Raw genomic sequence first — 26125 nt, 5'->3', positions numbered from 1 at the left:
ATCCCCAGAAACACTGGCCAGAAACTGTAGTTCCCCTGGTGCACAACAGGGAATTTAAGACGAGGTCTCCTCCAGTGGGCTTCTCTGCTCCCCGCTTCCTCTCTCATCCCCTAAAATCAATACCTAAAGTCAAATGTCCAACTCTTCTTCCAGAGGCATGCGCACTCAAGATGTGAAGAGCAGGGGCTAACCTAGCTGGGGCAATGGGCACCTGGTGGCTTTTATTTATAGACAAATTGGGAAGCATTAGCTGATCACAGTGTTTATGATGAGTCCAGGCCATAAATATTGACCAAGGGCTTACTCTGCAAGCGCCACATGCTGCTTAACATTCACTCAAAGATCACACAGTTAACCCAAATCTGGAAGGAGAGAGGTGGTGAGTAGGAAGTGTGAAGCTAGTAGTCAACAGAGAAGGTGGGAGCATTGGCTGAGTAACGCAGGTTGTTAACAACTAGAACAGAGGGGGGAGGGGTATAACTCAAAGTATGGCAAGGAAGGGTGTATCTCTAAAGTTATTTTTAATAAGGACACAGTTGCTTCTGTCCACACATGTCAATGGCTTTCAACATATAAAACATCTTCTGCTTGTGTAAAATGTTTTATGAAGACAAAGTAACTCATAGATTTAAATGTCACCTAAGAAGTCACAGGCCATAAGTACAGAAGCATCACAGTTCTAAAATGCTTAAGTACCTCAGTTCCCAAAACACCAAAACATTAAATCCTTCAATATACTCAAAGGTGTTCCACCTACGCTACCCAAGTTGTCTATATGAACCTCCTATCTTCTCCCCCTGCGTCTACCAAATATCAACCAACAGCAGAGCAGGAACCCCAGGATGCCATGATGCACGAGATGACATCCCAGTGACCAGCTGTCCTAACACCCTGCTGGAGCCTCCTGGCTCATCTGGGAGTTCTTCTGCCAGGTAGTCACACCGTGGTGGTCGCCGAGCCTGATGGCCAATCACAAATACAAACCCGAGCGAGTTACAGCTTTAGGGTGAACTGATGGGCCTTCCTGGGGACACAAAGCAGCCTTCACTTTGGGGTATCAAACTCTAGTGGCATACTTATTGAGCAAGTCAGAAAAGAACAAAGAAATACTCTGAGGAAAAAGGAAATCAAAATGCCTCCTGCCTAAATCAGGCTGAAAAAAAAAAAATCTGGCAAATAAAGGTGATCACATGGCCAAGATAAAAGGCTACACCCTACTTACAGGAAAACAGAGAGCTGAAGCAAAAATGAAAAAGTGAAAATCACTTTGTTTAGAGTTAAGGAAAGATCATGAGCCAAAGCCAACTCTGGAAGAAGGTAAGCTCAACATGTAGAATGTCCTTCAACAGAATCCTCCCTCCTCCCAGAACTCAGAGCCGTCTTTACCCTGCATAAACCCTTGCTTGAAAACGACCTGGAATTTGTCTTCCTAACTACCAAAAGCTCTTAAAGGGGCTATGGCTCTAGTAACCCCATGTGGTTGCTGGCTGTCAGCACGTGAAGTTAGTTATACCATGATCGTACTTCAAGTTTCCTCCTATAGTTTCTAAGTTACTTTTGTATGCAATTTTTCATTTTACAAGCCTTTAAAAAAAATACTAATAATTCTCAGTTGGTTCACAGCCTGGCTTACTAACTCCTGGCTGACTGGATTTGCATTTGGAAAGGCCATCTTGTTTTTCCATAAGGCAACCTCCAAAGAGAAAGAGAGGCTTCCCTGGTGGCTCAGTGGTAAAGAATCTGCCTGCCGATGCAGGAGAGGCAGATTCAATCCCTGGGTCAGGAAGATCCCCTGAGGAGGAAATGGCATCCCACTCTAGTATCCTTGCCTGGGAATTCCCATGGACAAAGGAGCCTGGCGGGCTACAGTTCATGGGGTCTCAAGAGTCGGACACAACTGAGCAACTAAACAACAATAAAAGAGACAAGAGGCTGAACCAGTTCCCTCCTAATGGGTAAATGGTGGGATGTTTTGTTTCTTTTTTGTTTTCTTAATTTGTTTTTAGATACTTTCAATAGATTCACTGTCTATCCTGGGTCAATGGATGGGTACCTCCCCAGTCAGGGCCTTTAACACTGTGGCCAACACAGCAACGCTCATCACTCTCGTGGGGAGAAGTACGGATCTCCCAGAAATCTACCTTAGTCAAGGCAGGAAATGCCCTAAATGCCTTCTCCCATTCCTTCCTGTCTTAGTCCATTCAGGCTACTATAATGAAATACCATAAACTGGGTGACTTATAAACAGCAGACATTTATTTCTCTTAGTTCTGGAGGCTGAGGAGTCCGAGATCAAGCCACCGGCAGGATCAGGGCCTGGGGAAGGCATGCTTCTCCAACGAGGTCCATCCTCTTGCTGTAACCCAGCACGGCAGAAGAGGCAAGAGAGCTCAGCGGGGTCTTCTTTATATAAAGACACTAATCTCATCTATGAGGGCTCCACTCCCATGACCTAAAGCACATCCCAAAGGCCCCACCCACTGCCACCTCACTGGGCATTAGGATTTCAGCATACGAATTTTAAGGGACACAACATTCAGACCCCAACACCTCCCCATTCTTCTGCACCACCCCCCCATACACACACCCATGTTAAGTCACTTATTTTTTAAAATTCTCTTTTAAACAAAGATGACCATGGAAAGTGAATATGCAGTTTACATACACAGGTAATATTCATAATACACACACACACACTTTTGGCTAAGGATAGGTAAAAAAAATTAAGATTTCCCAATTACTATCCTAAACAGTGAAAGGAAAAGAGACAAGGTCCATAACCCAACTTTCACCAATCCGTGGAAGGTAGCAGGTGAGCCCAAAAGACATTTGTTCAAGCAATGACCTCTGTGAGTCACCTGCCCTCCCTGAACTCCCTGGGCCTTCGGGGCTGACCCAGGCCAAAGGCCTGAGAGCCATCCTAAGTGCCATCCCTCAGAAGTCCTGTTTCCACAGGAAGCCACCAAAAGGAACCAGAGTCTCTATTTTTTCCTATCTTCTAAGGAATTGCCTTCTAGGAATCAAAGAATCAATAAAGTGAGGTTCAGAAAACCCCAAGCCCAAAAAGCCTCTGGGTTTGGATTTGCAAGGCACTATAGAAAGTTATTCTCCTTAAACATCATTCAGGCAATTTGACCTAAAGTCACCAATTTAACCATAAAACATGTAGTTACATAAATTGGTTGAGCTTTCCCTGCAATGTTGTCCATGACAAATGACTTTAAAATAATCTCCACTCTCTAAACTCCCACTCTCACTTCTGGCTTTTTAGTCAGATTTACATAACTTTTTAGATTAAAACATTGCTATCTGAACTCTCAACTTTTCCTACTCAAAAGGATTTAGCTAGAGTATTCTTCACTATATGAACTTATCACATTAACTTTTGTTATATGAATTCAAGATCCAAATATATTCAGATAGTGGGAAATATCTAAAATTTCAGAGTGATGTGTAAATTAACTTTAATCTCATCCTAAAGCAGAATGAAAACTTGTCACAATTTGAAAGGTCTAAAGGATCCTAATCAATAATCTCTACTATAGGCATAGCTGAATAAACATCTCAAATCTCTTTATCAAAATCTGTACCAGACCACTCTACATACACAAGGATGGTTGGTATCAAAAATAAAAAAGTTTTGGCAAGGACATGGAGAAATTAGAAATCCCAGTGGCATATACTGCTGATAGGAATGTACATGGCACAGGTATTGTGGAAAATAGTTTTGTGGTTCCTCAAAAAATTAAACATAGAATTACCATGTGATCCAGGCTTCCCAGGCGGCACTAGTGGTAAAGAACTAGCCTGCCATGCAGTAGAAGTAAGAGACTTGGGTTTAATCCCTGGGTCGGGACAATCCCCTAGAGGGGGAAATGGCAACCCACCCCAGTGTTCTTGCCTGGAGAACCCCATGGACAGAGGAATCTGGCGGGCTACAGTCCATGGGGTTGAAAAGAGTCAGACACAGCTTAGCAACCAAAACACACACACACCATGTGATCCAGCAATTCTACTTCTATACATATACGCAAAAGAACTGAAACCAGAGACTTAGAAACTTGTACACCAAAGTTCATAGCAGCATTAGTCACAACAGAAAAGGTGGAGACCACTCAATGTCTAGCAAATGAACGGATAAACAAAGTCTAGTGTGCATATACGCTGGGATGTTACGTAGCCTAAAAAAGAATACAGTTCTGACACATGCAACACAGGCAGACCTTGAAAACATTATAGCAAATGAGAGAACTCAGAAACAAAAGGACACACATGGTATGATTCCACTTGTGAGGTGCCTGCAGCAGTCAAACTCAGACTCAGAGAGCAGAGTGGAGACTGCCAGGGGCTGGGGAAAGGAGGATGGGGAGTTACTGTTTCATGGGTAAAGAGTTTCAGTTTGAGAAAATGAAAAAGTTCTGGAGGGGGACCATGGTAATGGTTATACACAATATAAATGTATGTAATTTCACTGAACTGTATACTTATTAATAGCTATAGTGTTAAAATGAGCTATACATATTTTACCAGAATAAAGGGGGAAAAATCTGTAGCAGAGACTATAAAAAGCTATCACTACACATCTTTGAGAACAGCTAAAATAAAAATATTGACAATTCTAAATGCAGATAAGAAGTTAGATCTCTCATATATTATAGGCATGAATGTAATAAGCTACAGCCACTCCAGAAAAGAAATTAGCACTTCCTTTAAAAACAAAACATACACTAACCCAGCAATCTACAACTTCATTCCGGTACATCTATCCCAGAGAAATGAAAATTATACCTACACAATTGTTCACAGCAGCTTTACTTATAGTAAGTAATATGAAGCAACCAAAATGTCCTGATACAATAGGTGAATAGTTAAACTGTGGTCTGCCCATACCATGGAATTCTACTCAACAATAAAAAAGAACAAATGACTGATACAACAATTTGGATAGATCTTAAAGACATGCTGAGTGAGCCAACCTCAAAAGATTACATGCTATATGACTTCATTTGCATAACATTTTCAAGATGACAAAATTCTAGAGATGGAAAATGGATTAGTGATTGCCAGGGGTTAGCAAGGGTGGAGAAGGAGGGTGATGAGTATATTAATGTAAGTTTAGTTACCTATCTGTGGAAGGTGAAGGTACTTTTATTTTCCACTATCAAAAAAAATGCTTCAAAAATTCTGAACGTTTGGCAAGAGCAGAGCTACATACAATTTAATGGCTCAATATCCCTCCCAGTGATCTCAAGTTCCACTGAAAGCACAACGGCAGCCACCCACAGAAATTCCACCAACAAACTGTCACATTCTAACTTATACCCTCCACATTTTGGCCTATTTTCTTTCCTGTTTGGCCTGAAAGGGAGACCTCAGTATTGAATTCAGTCAGCGGTTTTGACAAATATCATCTATTTTCATGTTTAAGCTTTACCACTCATGTACAAAAGTCTTTTTAAAATTCAAGAACACACAAAGATGTATAGGGTGCTCCCAGTTCAAACAAACCTAGCTTATAAAAATCTGAATTCAAACATACAACTGGTGGGACTATCAAGAGTATTTACTGCTGCTGCTAAGTCACTTCAGTCATGTCCAACTCTGTGCGACCCCATAGACGGCAGCCCACCAGGCTCCTCCATCCCTGGGATTCTCCAGACAAGAATACTGGAGTGGGTTGCCATTTCCTTCTCCAATGCATTTATGCATGCTAAGTCGCTTCAGTCGTGTCCAACTCTGTGCGACCCTATCAAATAGGGTACTCTCCTGCTAAAACATTATTTTGTGTGCAACTTTTCCAAAATACGTTTATTTAAAAAGGGTACAAGGAAGGTAATAAAGAATCAGATAGTCACAATTCAAAATAAAAGCAGACAACAGATTAGAAAAGTCAGCCTTGGACTTTACACACATAGCCATTCACCTCCTGTTTGCACCATTAATCCTTTACATTCCATTCTACACAAAGTGTTTTCAATTTCTTACCACAATATGCACTGCAACATTTTATGATGATTTTAAATGGCAAGATGTGTGATTCCTATCTGACTTATAAATTTATGGGTGGCCAAGTACCTTTAAGTGGATTGATGCTTTAATGATCCAACCTTATTAAACCATGTGCTGAAAATCTCTGCTGAAAATGAATATTTCAGTAACCATTTCATTTTTCCTGTGGGTTTTTTTTATTATCTGCTCTCAAGGAAATAAAAGAAGCTATATTTCCAATTTCTAGAAAGTAACTTTTAATAACTATGACCATATACTAAACAATAAACTATTATGTCAGATTATTAAATATATTTGGTTTTAGTGACCTAGATTTTCAAACTCCCCCCGAAGGTCACCACTGCCCACAACCCAGATAATCGCAGAGACCAGTCCTCATCTGCATGCTGCTCCACAGCCTGGGCATTTCAAATTACAAGTTGGCACAGAAGTGCATATTTCTGTGTGGAATTCCATAGAAGATAAAGTCTTCTTGATCCAGACCAGCAACTGTTTCTAAACTGCTTCTTGAGTTTTCCCCCTTAATTTCCCTCTCTGGTGGATCCTCTTGATCTTCACAAACAGAGGAAGGCTTAACTGAGACAAGTTCCTGGGGAAATATGGAACCTTGACAGCCACGAACCCACAAAGGGTTCCCACGTGGATGCTATTACTGTCACTGTTTCAGGAGTACAACTCTGTTATCCAGAAATTGTCCCCCCACCCCCTCTCTGACTCGGGCTGCTGATTCTGCCCTCAACCGTTCTGCTATCTGTCAGAAAAGGCTGAATGATGGTCTCCTCTACATTTAGGAGGGCAAGAGTTTGCAAAATGAAGTACGAGAACACAGAGAATGCACGGATCATCTTATGCTGTAGTGGCGCAGAGTCTGAAGACCTGGATTTCGATGCCTGCTTTGCCCCCATCTGAGAATCGATCTCGTATCATCTTCCCTCCCAGGCCAACCTCAACACTCCCCTCCAAACAGACGGCTCTCCCCAGGGCATGTGCCCTCCCACTCAGCACCCTCTATTTAGGCCGCTCTTTACCCTGACACTTACCCTTCTCAACCCAAGACGCTTCTCTGAAAAGTGTCCCCCAGGCCCCCCTGGGTTTTCAGGAGCATCCTCAGCTTGCCTTCATCAAGCCATTCATCACAGATCACTAAGCGCTTTCGGGGAGTGTGCTGCCGCCTCCCCACTAGCAAACTGAGGGCAGGCAGCCTGCTTCCCCCAGGTTTGTACACACACGTGCACACAAACGCCCACGCGAAGCTTATGCTTAGGGCTCCCGGTTCACAAGGCCTCTTCCAAGGCCCTGGAAGAGCCTAAACATCACGTTCACACAGTCAGTTCTGTCTGATCCACAACAGTAAGATAATCTTTAAAGTGGCATAGTCTGACCTGTACAAGTGCGGGGTGGTCATCATGACCAGAGGAAGAAACAACAGGGACCCCTGGGAAATCTGGCTGAGACCTCGTGTTCACCCAAAGTATACTGGGTGATTTTTACAGGAAAAATAATTAATAAAATTATTCTGTATTTCACACCGGAGTTGGGGGTGGAGGAGACACTTTAACTGCCATCAGTGAAGCGTGACCTCTGTTTTCATTGGAGTTCCCCCAGACACACTCCCCTTCCTGCTAGGCGGTACGGGAGCATCTGGCTAAGAGGAATATTGGGACTACTTTTTATATTTATGGGATTTGTAACTTTTTCAAATTTTGTAATTTTTCAATTACAAAATTGATGTATTTTGTATGATGTATTTTTCATCATACTTACTTTCAATCTAATTTTATACTTGTAGCCTTATATTCCTTTTCTGAAAGAGAAAAACTGCAGAAATTTCAGGCCCCATAAAACCTGGATTTGTCCCGGCCTGTACGTCATACAGTCCTTGGCCCAAAAGATTTGTCGTGGGAATGAGTGCATGTAGGAATGAGCTCAGGGAAAGGCACTTAACATCTCTGGGTTCACCTCCCCTGCTAAACAGTCGAGTGTGGCGCTAATGAAATGGATCACATGTGAAAACATCTGGTAGAGTACTACAAGGCACTCTCAACAAGTACAGTAGTAGTGCCATGATTTTTTTCCCCCAAAGACATGGAACATAATAACTGAATATTGGGTGGTTATCAGTAAAGATGCCAAACAGAGGTGCAGTGCATGTGACATGGTTCATAGATCATCCTTCCCAAGTTAGGGGACTCTTCAAGTATCTCCTGTTAGAAAGGGCAAGTTTTTCACTCCCTCCTACTTTATCAGAACCTCCTCACTCTTAAATTTAATTCTCAGCTGGGAATTTTCTACCTCACAAAGACTTCCTTAATTTAATGCATAATTTTGATACAGTCCATACAGTACCTTCCAAATTTAGTCAGGATTCAAACTCTGGGACAATTTCCTCCCAAACCTCCCAATTTCTTGACCATCATGGTGATAGCTCCCTTCCTGCTTGGCCGTCTTTCTGACTCTTCATGCATCTGGAGAACAGAAAGCTAGCATGACTGTCCCCAGCCCAAAACAGGGATGGTCACATACCTGCTGGGGAAAGGTACATAACCACACAGATATAAGCAAACAAAACTAAAGCATGCTCCAAGATGAACATAGAATGTTGTTCTTTTTTTCTTTTAAACTTATTTTGTATTGTGGTACAGCAGATTAACAATGTCATGATCGTTTCAGGGGAACAGCAAGAAGGGAATGTATCCATTCTCCCCCAGAGTCCCCTCCCATCCAGGCTCCCACATAACACTGAGCAGAACACCCTGTGCTCTCCGGTAAGTCCTTGTTGGTTATCCACTTTAAATACAGCAGTGCGTACAGGTCCATCACAAACTCCCTAACTACTCCTGCCTCCCATCCTTCCCCCCGCCAAGCAACCGTAAGTTCATAGAACATTGTTTATTGAAGGCCACTAAATTAAAATCAAGTATTCATCCAACAAATATTTTTTGAACATGGCATTGAACTGGTACTGACAAGTCAGTGGGCAGAAAGTTTAAAATCTCTGCTGTCCTGGTGTTTACAAGCTAAAAAGAAGATACATTCAACAAAACAATAAGCAAAATCCCCTCAAAAATGTAAAATATAGAGTGTCTAGAGGACTTTGAGGGTATGATTTGAGTTGAAACCTGCACAGTAATAATTATAGACAGCAGGAAGGAGCAGGAGTGTACCACATAGGGGGAATAGCACATACAAACGTCCAGGGGTAGGAAGATGCATGACACTCATGAGAAACTAAGAGGAGAGTTTGGCTAGAGCTCATAGTACAGGGAATCTGTACAATCTCACAGATGGACCAAGCGCCATCTTTAACTATCAGCCTATTTGTCAACTGGACCCACTCCCCAGCCATTGTCTAGATTGTTCCTGTTAAGAGTCAGAGATCAAGCTTATCTCCATCCTCAGTGATTCTCTAGAAATGCAATCAGCAAACATTTCTGGAAACTCTCCAATACACTGGACACTGTACTTGGCATTTTGATGTAAACAAAGTGCAAAAGTCTGTGTTCAAGGGACAGTTTGCTATAATCGAGAATGTCCTGGAGTGAGAGTCAGAAGACCCTGGGTTCAAATGCAAGTTCCAGCAGAATTCAGCTGGGGGGCCACACTTACAGTCCAGTGAGAATCCCAGATATTGGCCTAGATAAATACATGCTGATAAAAGAACATCACCTTGCTTCCCTGAACCTAAATTCTCTTATCTGTAGATGGAGATAATCCCTATCCCACAGAGTTTTTGTAAAACTAAATGAGACATCATTAAAGAACATACTGTACACTGCTGAGCACATAACAAGTTTATTAGAAATGTTCGGCTTTTAAGCTGTTTCATTGGAGCCAAATGTCTACTTTGCCCCAAATGATTTTGCCCTACTTAAGTGTGAATCTAGTATTATTTGGTGGCAATTTAAATTTACTAATTCATTCTTTTTAATCAAAGAGCTGTAGTTCTCTTTGAATTTTAGCCTCACCTTTGGAAAGCCCAGCCCTTTAGGCTACAGGCTATACCCAAAGCACTTTGGGGTAACAATACATCCTGATCATTGCCAACATACCCAGGAGATAAGAAACAGCTTCCAAAATGGTAACTTAACCCATAAAGTGAAACCAAGCCTTAGCAAATTGCCATAAAAAATACCCACTGTACAGCTTTCCAGCACTGTAACCTAAATACCACAGTGTAACCAATTCCTACCTGAGGCTATACCTGGTTACGGAACTGGACCAGTTTGAACAAAGTTCTGCAAATAACAGAATGAAGAGAGCTCACCAAGGCAGACAGGGGACTTGTCTCATTAGAACAAACAGAGTACAAAGCAAGAGATGAACACAAGAAGATAACCAACGTCTGAAGAGGAGAAAAAAGTGGGCAAAGTCTGAGGAACAGGCAGCTCTGTGGAGGGTAAAGGCAGCAATGCAAACATGAATGAGAATCACAGCAGACAAGAGAAAAGAGACAGTCATGACCATCAGCACGTCTTGACGGCTGATCAAATACAGAAGATAGTAAGAGAAGAATAAGGAAAACTCGGATTTAAAGCCAGGATGCCTGGGAGAATGGTGGTAGAGTAACACAAATCAGGAGGTTACAAAGGGGATTGGTTAGGGAACTTGAAAAGTTTTTAAACATATAACAGTCTGGATTTGAAGCCAAGGCTGAAAAACTGGGTGGAAAGAGGCAACAGGCCAGCTGGAAACAGAAGATGTAGCAGGGGCAGAAGTCAGGAGCAGGGCCCGCGTGTGGGAGTCCTCAGGAGGAGCTGCGCTGAAAAACCAAGGAGAAATGAGCTGCCAGAGAAAGCAGTGGGCTGGGGGAAGGCCCACGTAAGCAAGGGAGAAGAAAGTGCAACGAAGGGCACAGGCTGAAAGAGGATCCACAGCGTTTGAGAGCACTGGGGACGCGTATCTAAGGTCTACACCAGAGCAGGCCACTCCCCACCAAGACTCCCACGCTGACTTCTCACTTCATCACCCTGGCCACAAAGCTCTCCGTGCGCAGCCTCGCCCACCCCTCCAGCCCATCTCCTCTCCCTCACCACACACCAGCCACAGGGGCCTCTGACGATCCCTCGGACACAGGGGGCTCACCCCTCCTTCAGGGCCTCAGAGCTTCTACCAGAAGGCTCTCGAGGGACTCTGGTTCCTAACCTATCAAACCTCACACACACACACACACACACACACACTATCCTCTACCATACCACACCTCTGTCTGGTCCTAACGCACATCACAAGTGGAAATTGTTATGTCTTTCTTTACCTACTTACTGTCTGCCTCTCCACTCACAGAGGACTCTGACAGAGTGAGGTCCCAGGACCTTTTCTCTTTCCCTCTCGACTACATCCTTAGTGACTGGAAAAGCACGCTGCACTTCATGGGGACTCAAGAACAACCTTAGACTGAGCAAGAGCCAAACAGTGCCCTTCGTGAATCTAGTTTGGAAAAGAAAGGCAAACAAAAAAACAAGGTTAAAGTGAAACTGTATCAAGTTACAGAGAGGAAAAAGAGTCAGGAGTCTGAGATAACAGTACTCAAAACATATAGCACATGCCCTCAGGGGTGTAGGACAAGAACTGTTGAGAATGTAGAATCACTATATATCAAATAAAACATTTTTTACTGCTTCACATCTTACTTCTTCTACTGCAGGCTCTCCCAAAGAAAAATCTGACCCACACCCATCACGCCTAAAATTCTTGCTTAAGGTGGCAATACATCTTTTAAAAATAAAATAGAACAAAAATGTCAATTACTACAAGTTCTATATTAAAAGACACAAGCCTGCATGTTACCCAGAATTGTGGAGGCTGCTACTGAAACACGGGAAATGAGACAAGAACACTTGTAGAACGCTTGGTACTTATGTACCCACAGCCCCCAGCCCACACCAGCAAAGACATTCCTTCAAAGATGCTGTGTGCTGGAATGAATTCTTCCAGCAGTTTCCTGCGCTTGCACATTTTACCTTCAGGTCTTTTCTCAGAAGCCTGCAACTCAAGACAACAGTAGAAGGGGGTACCATCAAGTGTCAGTGTGCTGAGGGCAAAGAGTAGTGTCTCCTTAAGAACGTGGACAGGCAGGAAGCTAAGGGAGGATTTATGTAGCATCTCTAGGCTGAAGATTTTGCTCGAGTCTGAAAAGTGGTTTTTCTTTTCCCCTCTCCACCTGCCAGAACCATCAGGTAAGGAGCTCAGGACTTCACAGGAACTGACAGCATGTGACTGCTGGTGGGGCCAGGTGGTTCCCAGGGTTCTCCTGCTCTGCACTGGGAAAAACACACGGCTTTGGAGTTGGTTTGCCCCTTCCTTAGGGAAAGCAGGAGAGAAGGCCAAAAGGTAAAAGCAGGATCAAGCAGAGAAACAGCAGGCAGGAAAAAGTCAAGCTAAGTTGGTAGAAGGCAAGACCATCGAAACAGAGCTGACTTCAGCCAGCCCAGCTCAAGCAACAGTGGAGGAAGCCACCCAACAGGTAGCGATTACTTGAGATGCTCATGCCGTCGCGTTTAAGTCAAAACAGGTGACCTTAGTATAATTTCCTAAAAACATATTTGCACAAAGTAAACGTGGGATCAGTAAGTTCATCTCAGGCAAATGCCCCTCCTGATCCCATTCTCAAAGCCAGAACCAGCTGTATTGACATGTGCCAAGAGATCCTCGCCGGAGCCCTGACACCTGAACTAGCAACATTACTATTAAGTGGAGCTTGAGAGCTTGATGGCACAAAGGATCATCAGTTCCCAGGCCCAGTTTTTTGTGAGCAAATGAGCTTTAGAGGGTCAGGGGCTGCCTAGTGACAAGCAGCATCCTTTAGCAGGATTTTTTAAAAATGTGAGGGGAAAAAAAGAGATACTTTAATTGAAAGTCCAAGAAGTTATACCACTCTTCAATGTCATAAAGCTCAAAGGGAGACTGCAGGGTGGTAAAGGACAGAATGAGGACCTGGCCAACGGGAACATGAAGCTACAGTAACAGTGCCGTGGAGAAGTCATTTTGATTAGCTAGTGAAGATGCAAAAATCCCAGGTTTACTGTGGATCTGCCACTAGCAAACTTTCTGAGCATAAAAAAAAAAGAAAAAGTTGTGGCTTCCCATACATCATTTACAAATCCTGAGTGTCAAACCAGCTGAGTTAACATAGTCAAATAAGGGATTCTCCCTCTCAGAACCTGGATGTTCTCATCTGCAAAGTACAAGTGGCTAAGGCAAACATCTCAAAGGTGCCTTCACATACCAAGATTCCAAGTTGATGGTCAAGAGGGACTGATCACAGGAGGCCCATCGGGGGAGCCACAAGCAGAGAAGGGGCAGCATCTGGAGGACAGGATTTCCTTCGACAGGAACCAGAAGCCAGAAGGAATCTGTGGGAGTCAGGAAGGAGGTGTCCACCAGGTGAGCACAGAACAAAGCAACCAAGTCACTTACAGCCTCCTTAGGAAACGGCCTCCCTGGGCCCTGTCCTGGGGTCCCACTCCAGAAGGCTAGGGCCTGGGAGAGTGCGCTCAGCCAAGGAATTCAATGACACTTTACCAGGTCCCAGAGACAGAAGAGGTGAATGGAGGAGGTTCAACTCAAATACTCAGAGTACTGATTAGATCACCAAACATCAGATTACACCTTCAATTACACACAGTGGCCCAACAGCAACCAATATACTTCGGACCTAATTCAGCAGGATACTGAATTAGGATAAAAGAATAATGACTATAAAAGGCTACGGGAAGAGGGAAGCCACTTAGATCCAACTGGCAACAAGCTCCTGAAGCTAAAACTCTGTTGTCCAAATGGTTATATAATCTGCAGCAGCAGAAGAAAAAAATGATTACTCTCCTCAGTCGATTGCTACCATTAACACATCTAAAGGGTGGGAGAAAACAAGAGCCCACACAGAAAGTTCTACAGACACACCCTCTGCAGATGTTATAAAACTCTCCATGGATTAGACGTTCATATTAGCCAGAATCTGAGAAACAGCAGAAATGAGGCACCATGCCCTCTCCCCAAAACAAAGATTAAAACAAGGGAACTTCTTGGAACTTTTATAAGATTTAACACAAAGTTTAACATGCTACCCTTCTTTGCACAGTGAAAATGAATTTATAAACCCCAACTTCATAATTACCACAGCTGTTAGGGCTAAAGAATTAGATATTAAATATATCTGAAAGTTGCTGAATAAAATGTGAACTCTTACATCTCATTTACACTCGAAAATCACTGCAGATGGCGATTGTAGCCATGAAATTAAAAGACGCTTACTCCTTGGAAGGAAAGTTATGACCAACCTAGACAGCATATTAAAAAGCAGAGACATTACTTTTCCAACAAAGGTCCGTCTAGTCAAGGCTGTGGTTTTTCCAGTGGTCATGTGTGGATGTGAGAGTTGGACTGTGAAGAAAGCTGAGCACCGAAGAATTGATGCTTTTGAACTGTGGTGTTAAAGAAGACTCTTGAGAGTCCCTCAGGCTGCAAAGCAATCCAACCAGTCCATCCTAAAGGAGATCAGTCCCGGCTGTTCATTGGAAGGACTGATGCTGAAGCTGAAACTCCAATACTTTGACAGCCTCATGCGAAGAGTTGAATTATTGGAAAAGAACCTGATGCTGGGAGGGATCGGGGGCAGGAGGAGAAGGGGACGACAGAGGATGAGATGGCTGGATGGCGTCACCAACTCGATGGACATGAGTTTGAGTAAACTCCGGGAGTTGGTGATGGATAGGGAGGCCTGACGTGCTGCAATTCATGGGGTCACAGAGTCGGACACGACTGAGTAACTGAAATGAACTGAATTGAGGTATGTAATATTCTTCATCCAACAATTCCACTTCTGGGAATCTATCCCATGAAAATGAAAGTACGCATAAATAAGGACATATGGACAAGGATGTCTAGTAAATACCAATCCACAGAGAAGGGGCCTAACCCACACAAACATTTATTAAACAGAATGAATTAGCGCTACACCTGATGACTTGCAAAGATTTCCACAAAGTAATGCTGGGTTAGAAAAGATATAGAAGTTTATATAAATATGTTCCAGATTCTTTTTTGGGCCATTTATCACTCAGCTTGTAGGATCTTAGCTTCCCAACCAGGAACTGAACCTGCATCTCCGGCATTGAAAGCGCAGGGTCTTAACCACTGGACCATCAGAGACTTCCCTGATTCAGACGTGTTAAATGATTTTATTAAAACTTGTGTATATATTTATGGATGTATAGGGTTGTACGAGCACAGGAAAATATATAAATATACACACTAAGTCAGTGATTCTCAAATATTAGCACACATCAGAATCACCTGAAGGTGATATCTAGGCCCCACACCTAGAGTGTCTAATTCAGTAGGTTTGCAGTAAGGTCTGAGAATTTGTATTTCCAACAAGTTTCCCAAGGAGGCTAATGCTGTTGAGAATGATAGGTTTCTGTGAGACAGAAGTGGAGGTATGGAAATGGGGAGAGAATAATGCGGATCTGTGCAAGATAACATGAACAGCTTTTTACATTATTTCTTTCATGTACTGTGTGTGTGTATGTGCATGCACACAAATTTCTGAAAGGACTGTCATCAAAATACATCAAAATACATTTTGGATGAATGAAAATTCATACAAAGGTGGAATTTGAAGTGATTTCTACTTTCTTCTTGGTAATTTCTTATTCTTTTTTATAATAAGCAAGCATGATTTAAATAATCCTTCAAATAAACCCATTTTATTGAGAAAAAAACCTCTGGAAATCAACAATTTCTCAAGGAAAAGCTCTTCTATTTTGTTTACAGCACTGAATTGATATTTTGGAAAGATGAATGTAATTACACTTTATATAAAAATAAAAACATAATTAATGTGGAAAAGGAAGTTCTTGGATGAAGTACATAACAACACGTATTTTATGTTGTTGTTCAGTTGCTAAGTTGTATCTGACTTTCTGAAACCCCATGGACTGTAGCCCACCAGGCTCCTCTGTCCATGGGATTTTCCAGGCAAGAATACTGGAGTGGTTTGCCATTTCCTCCTCCAGGGGATCTTCCTGACCCAGGTATCGAACCTGCAACTGCTTTATTGGCAGATGGATTCTTTACCATTAAGCCACCAGGGAAGCCACATGTGTGTTTTATAACCTTCCTTAATCAACAAAAATTTAGAGAAAACTCAATTTTTAAAGTAATCAAATAACCCACAATGGAATATAATCTGTAAAGTGAAACAAAACAAAAACTGGATCACTATGCTGCACATGTGAAACACAACATTGTAAATCAACAATACAATTTTTTTAAAAATTCAGCCAAAACATACAATCTTTCTTGTGAATGTACATTTTCTCTTTCAAAATTCAATCTGATATTCAGTAAGCAAAATCTCTTTTTAAGCTGTACTTGCATCAGTTCCTCTTTTTACATACAGACTAGAAAATAAAAATAAGACAAAAACCAACTAAAAATAAAAAATAACTTTATGACTTCAAATATAGAATGTAAGTTCTCAAGTGGTGTATCCATTAAAGAGTATTAAGCTAGAAAATAAGTATCTTAGATCAGTTATAATGATTATAATTTACACTTTTCCAGGCTTTCCCATTTCTCATTAGTTTCTTCACTACAGCTCTTTGCTAGCTTAAAACATCTCCTGCTAAAACCATGTCACTATTCTATCTGAAAATTAAGCCTAGACTTCAAACCAGATGGCATGCCTCTGCTAGCTTTTCAATGGGGAACAAACAGCCTGGTCTTTCAGAACTGCTTCCTTTAGTTCCCCTCAAAATACAGATGCAGGAAGCTGCTAGAGGCTGAAAATTGGATTTGTAATGCTTATATCCCTAAGGTTTGCAAATCAATATTATAAACTCTTGGCTATCAGTCCTGCCAACTCCATTTTCTTCTATAATCTTATTATAGTGCAGTGTTTCTCTGTTCCTACAATAACAACTCAACGGATCATTTTAAAAATTAGGGTAAATCTAAGACTGAATTCAGGAATATTTCTGCATTCCCAGTACTGAGATTGTCCCATTTCTAAAGATAAGCAAACAGAAATGTTTGCCATGGAGAAAAAAGTTTGCCCCCCAAAAATAAAGGAAAACATTTAAAACACGTGATCAGATAAACACATAATCAGAGACTATGCTTCCCTCCCTCTGAAACAGATTCCTGGAAGATAGAAAAAAAAGATTAAGTTCTTGCTTTGTGCTCACAATAAAACTAGGGGGTATAAGAAGAAACATACCATGTCAAGATATGAAAATACTACACAGAAACTAAAAACAAAGTAATGGTCCAAAACTGTTGTGGCAAGCAGGAAATAAACTTCATAGTAAAGAAAACTAAAGTAAAATAGAAAAGAAAACATGCTTGCAGAAATAAGACCAAAAAAAAAAGAAGAGTTAGAACAGTCCAACCTTAGAATATCAGCTATTCTAGAAGGCGAAAACAATGATGAAAGGCCAAAGGATAAAACCTTAAAAAAGAAGTTGAAACTTTTTACAGATTCAAACAAAACTTATGGGAGGGGGGGGACGGGGGCAGGGAAAGACATCATGCATAGATTTTTCACTTCTATTCGTATAAAGAATCTACCATCTTTAGGACGGATTCTCTATGATGACCCAAAATAAAGATGGAAAAACATTTTAACTATAAAAGTTTTGTAAGAAATAAATCAAAACAGGTTATAATCAAAGGAACAAAAAAGAAATCACTTACAGGACCCACTTGAATGAAGTATCCTTTTGTGAAGGATGGACAGAAGTTGGGGAATAACTGCTATCTATTTTTTTTCTCCATGATTATTGCCCCATTATGTGATTTAATTCTTCTTGAGATAAATTTTACAATTTATGTTTTTAAAGCCTGTCTTAAAAGATTTTTCCAGTATATTAGCATACAATTATGCTTAGTATTTTTTTATAATCAGAATCAAGAAACAATAATTAAAACCAGAGATAGAACAAAGGACTGGTTCAAAACTGGGAAAGGAGTACATCAAAGCTATATATTGTCACACTGCTTATTTAACTTATATGCAGAGTACCTCATGTGAAACGCCGGGCTGGATGAAGCACAAGCTGGAATCAAGATTGCCAGGAGAAATATCAATAACCTCAGATATGCAGATAATATCACTATAATGACAGAAAGCAAAGAGGTTCTAAAGAGCCTGTTGATGAAGGTAAAATAAAACAACAGTCAAAAAACTAAGATCATGGCATCCGGTCCCATCACTTCATGGCAAATAGATGGGGAAACAATGGAAACAGTGACAGCTTTATTTTCTTAGGCTCCAAAGTCATTGCAGATGGTGACTGCAGCCATGAAATTAAAAGATGCTTGCTTCTTGGAAGAAAAGCTATGACCAACCTAGACAGCATATTAAAAAGCAGAGACAGTACTTTGCCAACAAAAGTCCGTCTAGTTAAAGCTATGGTTTTTCCAGTATGGATGTGAGAGCTGGACCATAAAGAAGGATAAGCACCAAAGAATTGATGCTTTTGAACTATGGTGTTGGAGAAGACTCTTGAGAGTCCCTTGGACTGCAAGGAGTTCAAACCAGTCAATTCTTAAAGGAAATCAGTCCTGAATATTTATTGGAAGGACTGATGCTGAAGCTCCAATACTTTGGCCACCTGATGGGAAGAACTGACTCACTGGAAAAGACCCTGAAGCTGGGAAAGACTGAAGGCAGGAGGAGAAGGGGATGACAGAGGATGAGATGGTTGAATGGCATCACTGATTCAATGGACATGATTTTGAGCCAACTCCAGGAGATGGTGAAGGACCTGGAAGCATGGCGTGCTGCGGTCCACGCGGTCTCAAAGAGTCAGACACAACTGAGGGACTGAATGACAACAGCCAATCATCTCAATATGTTAAGGACCCTTCATAATTTCTAGTTTTGTTTGGGTTCTCTCTTAATCACACTTAGAGTCATCTTGTTTTTCCAAAAGAACTAGTCATGACAACTAGATAGAATCACTGGAAATACACTGGAAAGTATCAAAATTCTGAGATTCAGTGTATCAGTCACATGAGAAAACACGTCATGTAAATAAATGCCAAAAGAACTTCAATAAAATTAAACACAAATTTATAGAAAAACTCTGGAAAAAAAATACACCAAAATGTCAACATCATTATGCACAACAGGATTAAAAATGGTGTTGATTTTTGCATGTATTTTTAAATAAATATATATAATATAATAAATATGAATAAAATATTATGCGCTTACAACCAGATCTCAGTAAACTAGGAGAAAACAGAAGTGAATATTTATGAAACATCTGAAGACAGAAGGTCACAGAGGAAGCCTGCCCCAAGATACAAAAACAAATAATGGCCTAGCTTGTGTCTGCTTTGCCTATGTGTTACTCATCTGATGAAATCTTATTTAAAACTTGTTTTCATTATAATACTTCCCCCTGACTGCACTGCATGAGGTCAAATGGGCAGATTGGCTTAGGCCATCCATAAAGATGCTGACATAAAACATCAAGTGAAAAAGCACGTTTCAGTTATGCTAAATATAGTGCATTTCATCTGAGATATCAGTTATAATACGCATCTTATATTCCACTAGGAGAAAAAGCTGCCAAGTTTTGTGAGATTTTATACTTATTAAAAGAGCTCGTCGAAATTTATAGACTTTACCACATTATCATATTGCTCTTTCCATGTCTTTCGATATACACAGTAACTCTGACTTTTTAATGCCAAATCACAGTGAAATCATTTTGAAAGCAATTAACTCATACAGAACCAGAAAGGCACATATGAAATTTAAAATGACAACAGCGTGGACAATTGTGACCAAGGTCACACATGCGTAGGTACTGACAGCTCCCTCATGACACCTGCCAGGATAAACACTGAAGTGGGATTATCTCAACTTCAGAGATGTAAAATGAGAAAACCACATGTTTAAACTGACAAATAATAATAATGTTTTAAAGCATCAGTCCCCAACCGTTTGGCACTAGGGAATGGTTTCACGAAAGACAATTTTTCCATGGACTGGGGGGTGCAGAATGGTTTCGGGATGATTCAACTGCCTCAACTCCACCTCAGATCATCAGACATTAACTTCTCATCAGGAGCACACAACCTACATCTCTCACACATGCAGTTGACAGTAGGGTTCGCACCCCTACAGGAATCTAATATCGCCAATGATCTGGCATGAGGTGGGGCTCGGGTGATAATGCAAGCGATGGGGAGCAGCTGTAAACACAGATGAAGCTTTGCTTGCTCACTCACCACTCACCTCCTGCTGAGGGCCCGGTTTCTAAGAGGCCACAGACCAGTACCAGTCTGTGGCCCAGGGGCTGGGGATCCCTGTTTTAAACTATCTATAGAGGATGAGATTATGAGTGACTTATTTTCTTCACACTTTCTGTATTTTTTTGGTTTTTCCTAATTAGTTTATATTATTTGATAATTTTAAAAAAAGACTTTTTTGCTCTCCTTTGGTCTGCTTGTCTTCTCTCCTTAAGCAATGTGTATTGACTCTTTCCAAATCTGGTCTTAATCTGGTAGTCTCGGTTCAAAATAGTTATACCAAAGTGTTAATCAATTACAAGGTTTTGAAAGCTGGAGGCATAATCCTCCCAGACTTCAGACAATAACACAAAGCTACAGTAAACAAGGCACTAGGTACTGCACACACCAAAAAAGACATATGGATCAAAGGGACAGAACAGAGAAACAAACTTACACTCCTACAGTCAACCTGCAACAAAGGGGACAAGAACATACAATAAAGAAAAGACAGTCTCCTTGGCTAGTGGTGTTGGGAATGCAGCTACCCAGGATAGCTGCATATAAATCAACAAAGTTAGAACAATCCCTCATACTATACACAAAAATAAACTCAAAATGGCTTAAAGACTTAAATACAAGATGTGACACCGTAAAACTCCTAGAAGAGAACGTAGGCGAAACACTCTCTGACATCAATCATAGCAATGTTCTCTTTTCTCAATCACCCAAGGCAACAGAAATAAAAGCAAAAATAAACAAATGAGACCTAATCAAACTTAGAAATTTTTTCACAGAAAAAGAAACCATAAACAAAACAAAAAGACAACCTACTGAGTGGGAGAAAACATTCGCAAATGAAGCAACTGACAAGGGCTTAATGTTCAAAATATACAAACAGCTCATACAACTCAATAACAAAAAAACAAAAGCCCAATGAAAAATGAGCAGAAGACCAAAATAGACATTTCTTTGAAGACAACATACAGATGGTCAACAGGCACATGAAAAGATGCTCAACATCATTAATTATTAGAGAAACAGAAATCAAAATACAGTGAGGTACCACCATACACTGGTCAGAATGGCCATCATCAAAAAGTCTACAAACAACAAATGCTGGGGTGGGGGTTGGGGCGGGGTGGCGGGTGTGGAGAAAAGGAAACCCTCCTACACTGCTGGTGAGAATGTAAACTGATGCAGCCCCTAGGAAAAACACTATGGAGGTTCCTTAAAAAATAAAAATAGAGTTGCCATGTTATCCAGTAATCCCACTCCTGGGCATTTATCTGGAGGAAACTCTAATTCAAGTAGATACAATGCACCCCTATGTTCATAGTAGCACTATTTACAAATAGCTAAGACATGGAAGTGCCCTAAATGTCCACTGACAGATAAATGGATAAAGATGTGGTGTGTGTGTATATATGGAACAGAATATTACTCAACCATAAAAAAGAATGAAATAATGCCATTTGCAGCAACATGAATGGACCTACAAATTATTGTAGTACATAAAGTCAGAAAGAAAACAAAAAATGCCATATGATATCACTTACATATAGAATCTAAAATACAACACAAATGAACTTACTTATGAAACAGAAATAACCTCACAGACATAGAAAACAAACTTACATCTACCAAAGGGAAAAGGGTATGGAAGAGGGATAAATTAGGAGTTTGGGATTAGCAGATTATTGTTGTTACTTAGTCACCAAGTCGAGTCCAACTCTTTCACGACCCCATGGACTGCAGCCCACCAGGTTCCTTTGCCATGGGATTTCCTAGGCAAGCATACTGAAGTGGGTTGCCACTTTTTCCTCCAGGGGATCTTCCCAACCCAGGAAGCGAACCCATGACTCCTGCATTAGCAGGTGAATTCTTTACCACTGAGCCACCTAGGATACAAACTACTCTACATAAAATAGATAAACAACAAGGTCCCACTGTACAGCACAGGGAACTATATTCAGTATAATAAACCATAATGGAAAAGAATATAAAAAAGAAAAAACTATATATATAGTTATATATGTGTGTGTGTGTATGTGTGTATAACTGAATCACTACTATAGAGCAGAAACTAATCCAACACTATACATCAAACATACTTCAATTTTTTTTAAAACTACAAGGTTTTATATCATAATTAGATTTTAGATCTGTTTGGTTTGAGGTATGGGAGCAGAGTAGAAAAAATAAAGCTAAGGAGGATTAAGTTGCCAAAAAATTTAAAAATTAAAAACTTGGGACCAAATGGGGACTAAAGTAGTCTAAATTTAGCCTTGAACCAATCTCTTCTTTTAATCTTAATTATGGCTAGGCCAAGTCTAACTATCTATAATTCATTTTATGATCTCCAAACCACAACCTAGAGAGAACACTCTAGACCACTGGGTAACCCAGAAGGCAGCTTTTTCATGATTCAGTTATTTTATCATTTTGTTTTTCTCCAGAGAATAGAGTGGAATATGTAAGGGGAAGGGGAGGATGCAGCGGGGGAGGGTGGGGGAGCAGGCGGGGCGGGGGGAGGAAGGGAGAGAGGGAGGGCCACCTGGTAGTGATGTGTGCTAAGGGGAAACGAGTGACTATATTTTAATTGATTTAAGATTCTATTCAAATTTGTTCCAGTTCCTTGATAGTTTGTCTATTTGGGATATATCTAAATTGAGATCATACCCTTATTCTAGATTTAATATTCTTGGTGTATTTCATGAGTGGATGATTCAAAGGCTACCTGAAACCCCAGTTCCAATGCATATACCCATGCCCACCCGCCACCAACATAGGTGTCCAAGGAAAGAGGTTATGCCTAAAATAAGGAAGGTAGAGAAAATCATCTGCCATTTTCTATGTGGGGAGACAATTGGTTCAATTCCGTTACACCTAGTAACTGCCTTCAGGAACAGAATCCTCCGTCAGCCCAGAAGGCACATCTGATAAGGAGCCTCACCAGGCTGCTCTGGCCACACACCCGCCTCCGACCCACCACCGATTTTATGTATGTCCCAGCACTTTTGCCTGTGAGCTCCTATTTCATGATTTTACCTGACTATCATCTTACCAACTATCATTGAACCCCACTCCTCCAAAGATACACACAGAAAACATTCTTGGTTATTATATCATATAATAATGTGTTCAAAAATCATCCACAGAGATAAACTGAGTATTTTTGAGTCCAAAAGTTAATTAAGTATTGGTGATATAGTGGTGAGCAGAGCTGCCTTCCAGAAGTTATATAGTTAAAAGCTCCTCGGGAAAATACCATTAAAACCTAGACTTTGGAACCAGGAGTCAACCAGTTTTAAAAGTCTCCATGCAAAAACGTGAACTAGACAGTAAAGCTGTGTGTGGTTTTTTAAAAGTCCCAACTCAATAGCAGCAAAACATTTCTTCCCACTTTGGTCGCGTGGGTTTCAAGTCCAAGAATGAGCCACTTAGGCCTGCAGCCCAGGGCTTAGGCACTTACATACAGAGGTACTTCACTGCAGTTCAGCTCCATGGTTTCCGCATCTGCAATGAAAATAACAAACAGGAGAGTTATTGGAGGAGTCCCCGTGTGACCAACCAGTAGAGCTGTATCCTGCCTTTCACTTAACATCATGGAGGGAAGAGATACCCACTAGATAGGAAAACTGCAGAGACAAAACTAAGAACAAAGGAATAAGATGCTCTCCACATAGAATAACTTCCCCTTTCTTCTTTCACATGAATATCTACAATAAGGAAAACCTATCACCCCCAACATTATCCCACTGACTGCTCCCAAACAGAAATTATCAATATATTTCAGAAAGCCAAGAAAGGCCAACACAAGCATGTTGCAGGTTTTGCCTTAGTTAATCACTTAGGCTACTCTGAGGTCAGAATCCACTCGGCTGGACAAGGCAGGAGCCTATGGTGACAAGACAGATCTAGGACCTGTTACTCAGGACCTGAAAGCTTTCTCTGGAGGGAGGCAGCCCGCTGTCAGGCTAAACAGCCTCTCCACTAGCTGTACACACCCCATCTGCACCCAGAAACCAGCTAGCAGCTTAGACAAAAGGAGCATCATTTAAAAGAGGTTCACTGAACACCTTCAATGGGCTCAGCATTGCACAAAGATGACCAGGAAGTGATCCACCCCTCAAAGAGCTCAGAGCTGAATAACAGACACCTCAAGATGGAAAGAAAGTGAAGAGCGGGCTGCATGTGAACTCCGAGCAGGGTCGACAAGGAGACTCACGGCCCCCATCACCTTCCCTCTCTCCCCCCACCCATCTGCGTCCTCTGGGACAGAGTTCTGCTCAGCAGGCCAAGCCTGGTCCTGGTCCCCAGGCCACCACCAGCAGCAGTAGCTTGGGGCTGTCTCTTAAGTAACAGACACGTAGCACCTGAATTGTGACTTTTGAGTACAGTAATCCCTAGAGGACAGACTTGACCCAGAGAACAAATACAAATAATTCTATTTTATTTTTTTTATAAAATCATTTAGCTCACGTTTTACTAATAGTTCACAAACATGCTGGCGCTGGCCACCCTTCTGGGCACGAGACACCTTCCACGACTCATCCTGAGAAGACCGAGGGCATCACAAGGCCCAGGGGCTGGCAGCCGCCCCCCCCCCCCCCCCCCCTCCTCGTTTTCAACACTTTGTGCCCTGGGGCAGTTCATGTGGACACACCTAAATGGGCTTACAGGCTATCATTAATGATTTTTAATGAAACTAACCTCATAAATTGGATGAATGGTTTAAGGAGGTAAGAAAGTTCAAATTAAAAATAACACTAACCACAAAAATGACAAAACTGAGGCTCCAAATCCCAAAAGGAACTATTCATCAGCTACACGATGGAATAAAAATAATGACCACCCTGAGAGCACTGAGGAGTACACACCCCCAAGATTCAAAATGATCAAGAAGGCATTTAAAATATGAATGGAGGACCTCCCTGGTGGGACGGTGGATGGGAATCCGCCAGACAACAACGCAGGGAAGGCCAGGAAGACTCCGCATGCTTAGCAGCAACCAAGACCCTGCATCACAACTGCTGAGCCTGGGCTCTGGGCCCACGACCCACAGCGACTGAAGCCCGTGTGACTAGAGCCTGTGCTCCACAAGAGAGACGACCATAATGAGAAGCTCGCACAACGCACCTAGAGGAAGCCCATACTCAGCAACACAGACAGACCCAGTGCAGCCAAAAATAAATAAATAAAATGTAAAACATGCAGGGCTTCCCTGGGAGGCTCAGCTGCTGAAGAATCTGCCTGCAATGTGGGAGACCTGGGTTCGGTCCCTGGGTTGGGAAGATCCCCTGGAGAAGGGAAAGGCTACCTATTCCAGCATTCTGATCTAGAGAATTCCATGGACTATAGTCCTTGGGATCGCAGAGTCGGACACGACTGAGCGACTTTCACTTTCAAATGTATGTATATCCACAGCACATGTACCATGATTCTCACACTAAATGTATGCTGTGTCTCAAAATACTGGTCATTTTTCACCTGTTAACAGTCATGCCATACACAATTCCAATCTTTTATAAAACTTCACTGAACTTGAAAACATCAGAAGGTTCTTTGAAGATTTCTACTTAATGGTAAAAGAAATGAATGCATTCTACGGTAAACACAGCGCTAAGAAAACATGGCTGAAACAGAATAAAAAACACAAAGTATACAAACTAAAGTACATTCCTTTAGGAGCAAAACTTTAAAAACTGAATATTTTAAGAAGCTTATTAGGACAAATTAAGCTGTGTGGAAGACCCACCACTGAGTTACAGGAAAGTAAAGATGGTATTAGATTCTGTCTGATAAAATACATTTAAAAAGTAACTTTGGGTGAGAATATGAAGATTTTCTGACGAGTGAATTACTGTTT

The 26125-nt window shown here is 41.4% G+C and overlaps 1 protein-coding gene across 4 annotated transcripts in view; it reads right to left on the bottom strand.

The window, feature by feature from the left end:
- Nucleotides 1-26125, bottom strand: part of ARHGEF28 (Rho guanine nucleotide exchange factor 28) — a 319641-nt gene that overhangs the window by 237723 nt on the left and 55793 nt on the right. For all 4 annotated transcript variants that reach the window (XM_070476813.1, XM_070476812.1, XM_070476810.1 and 1 more), the window contains exon 2: nucleotides 23729-23772. In XM_070476813.1, the coding sequence (XP_070332914.1) occupies nucleotides 23729-23761 (33 nt within the window). In that variant the 5' untranslated portion in view covers nucleotides 23762-23772. The remainder of the gene's footprint in view (nucleotides 1-23728; nucleotides 23773-26125) is intronic.

Source organism: Odocoileus virginianus, chromosome 14 (assembly GCF_023699985.2).
Source record: "Odocoileus virginianus isolate 20LAN1187 ecotype Illinois chromosome 14, Ovbor_1.2, whole genome shotgun sequence".
NCBI lineage: Eukaryota > Metazoa > Chordata > Mammalia > Artiodactyla > Cervidae > Odocoileus > Odocoileus virginianus.
Note: the sequence above shows the minus strand (reverse complement) of the source record. Positions and strands in the feature narration are given on the sequence as shown.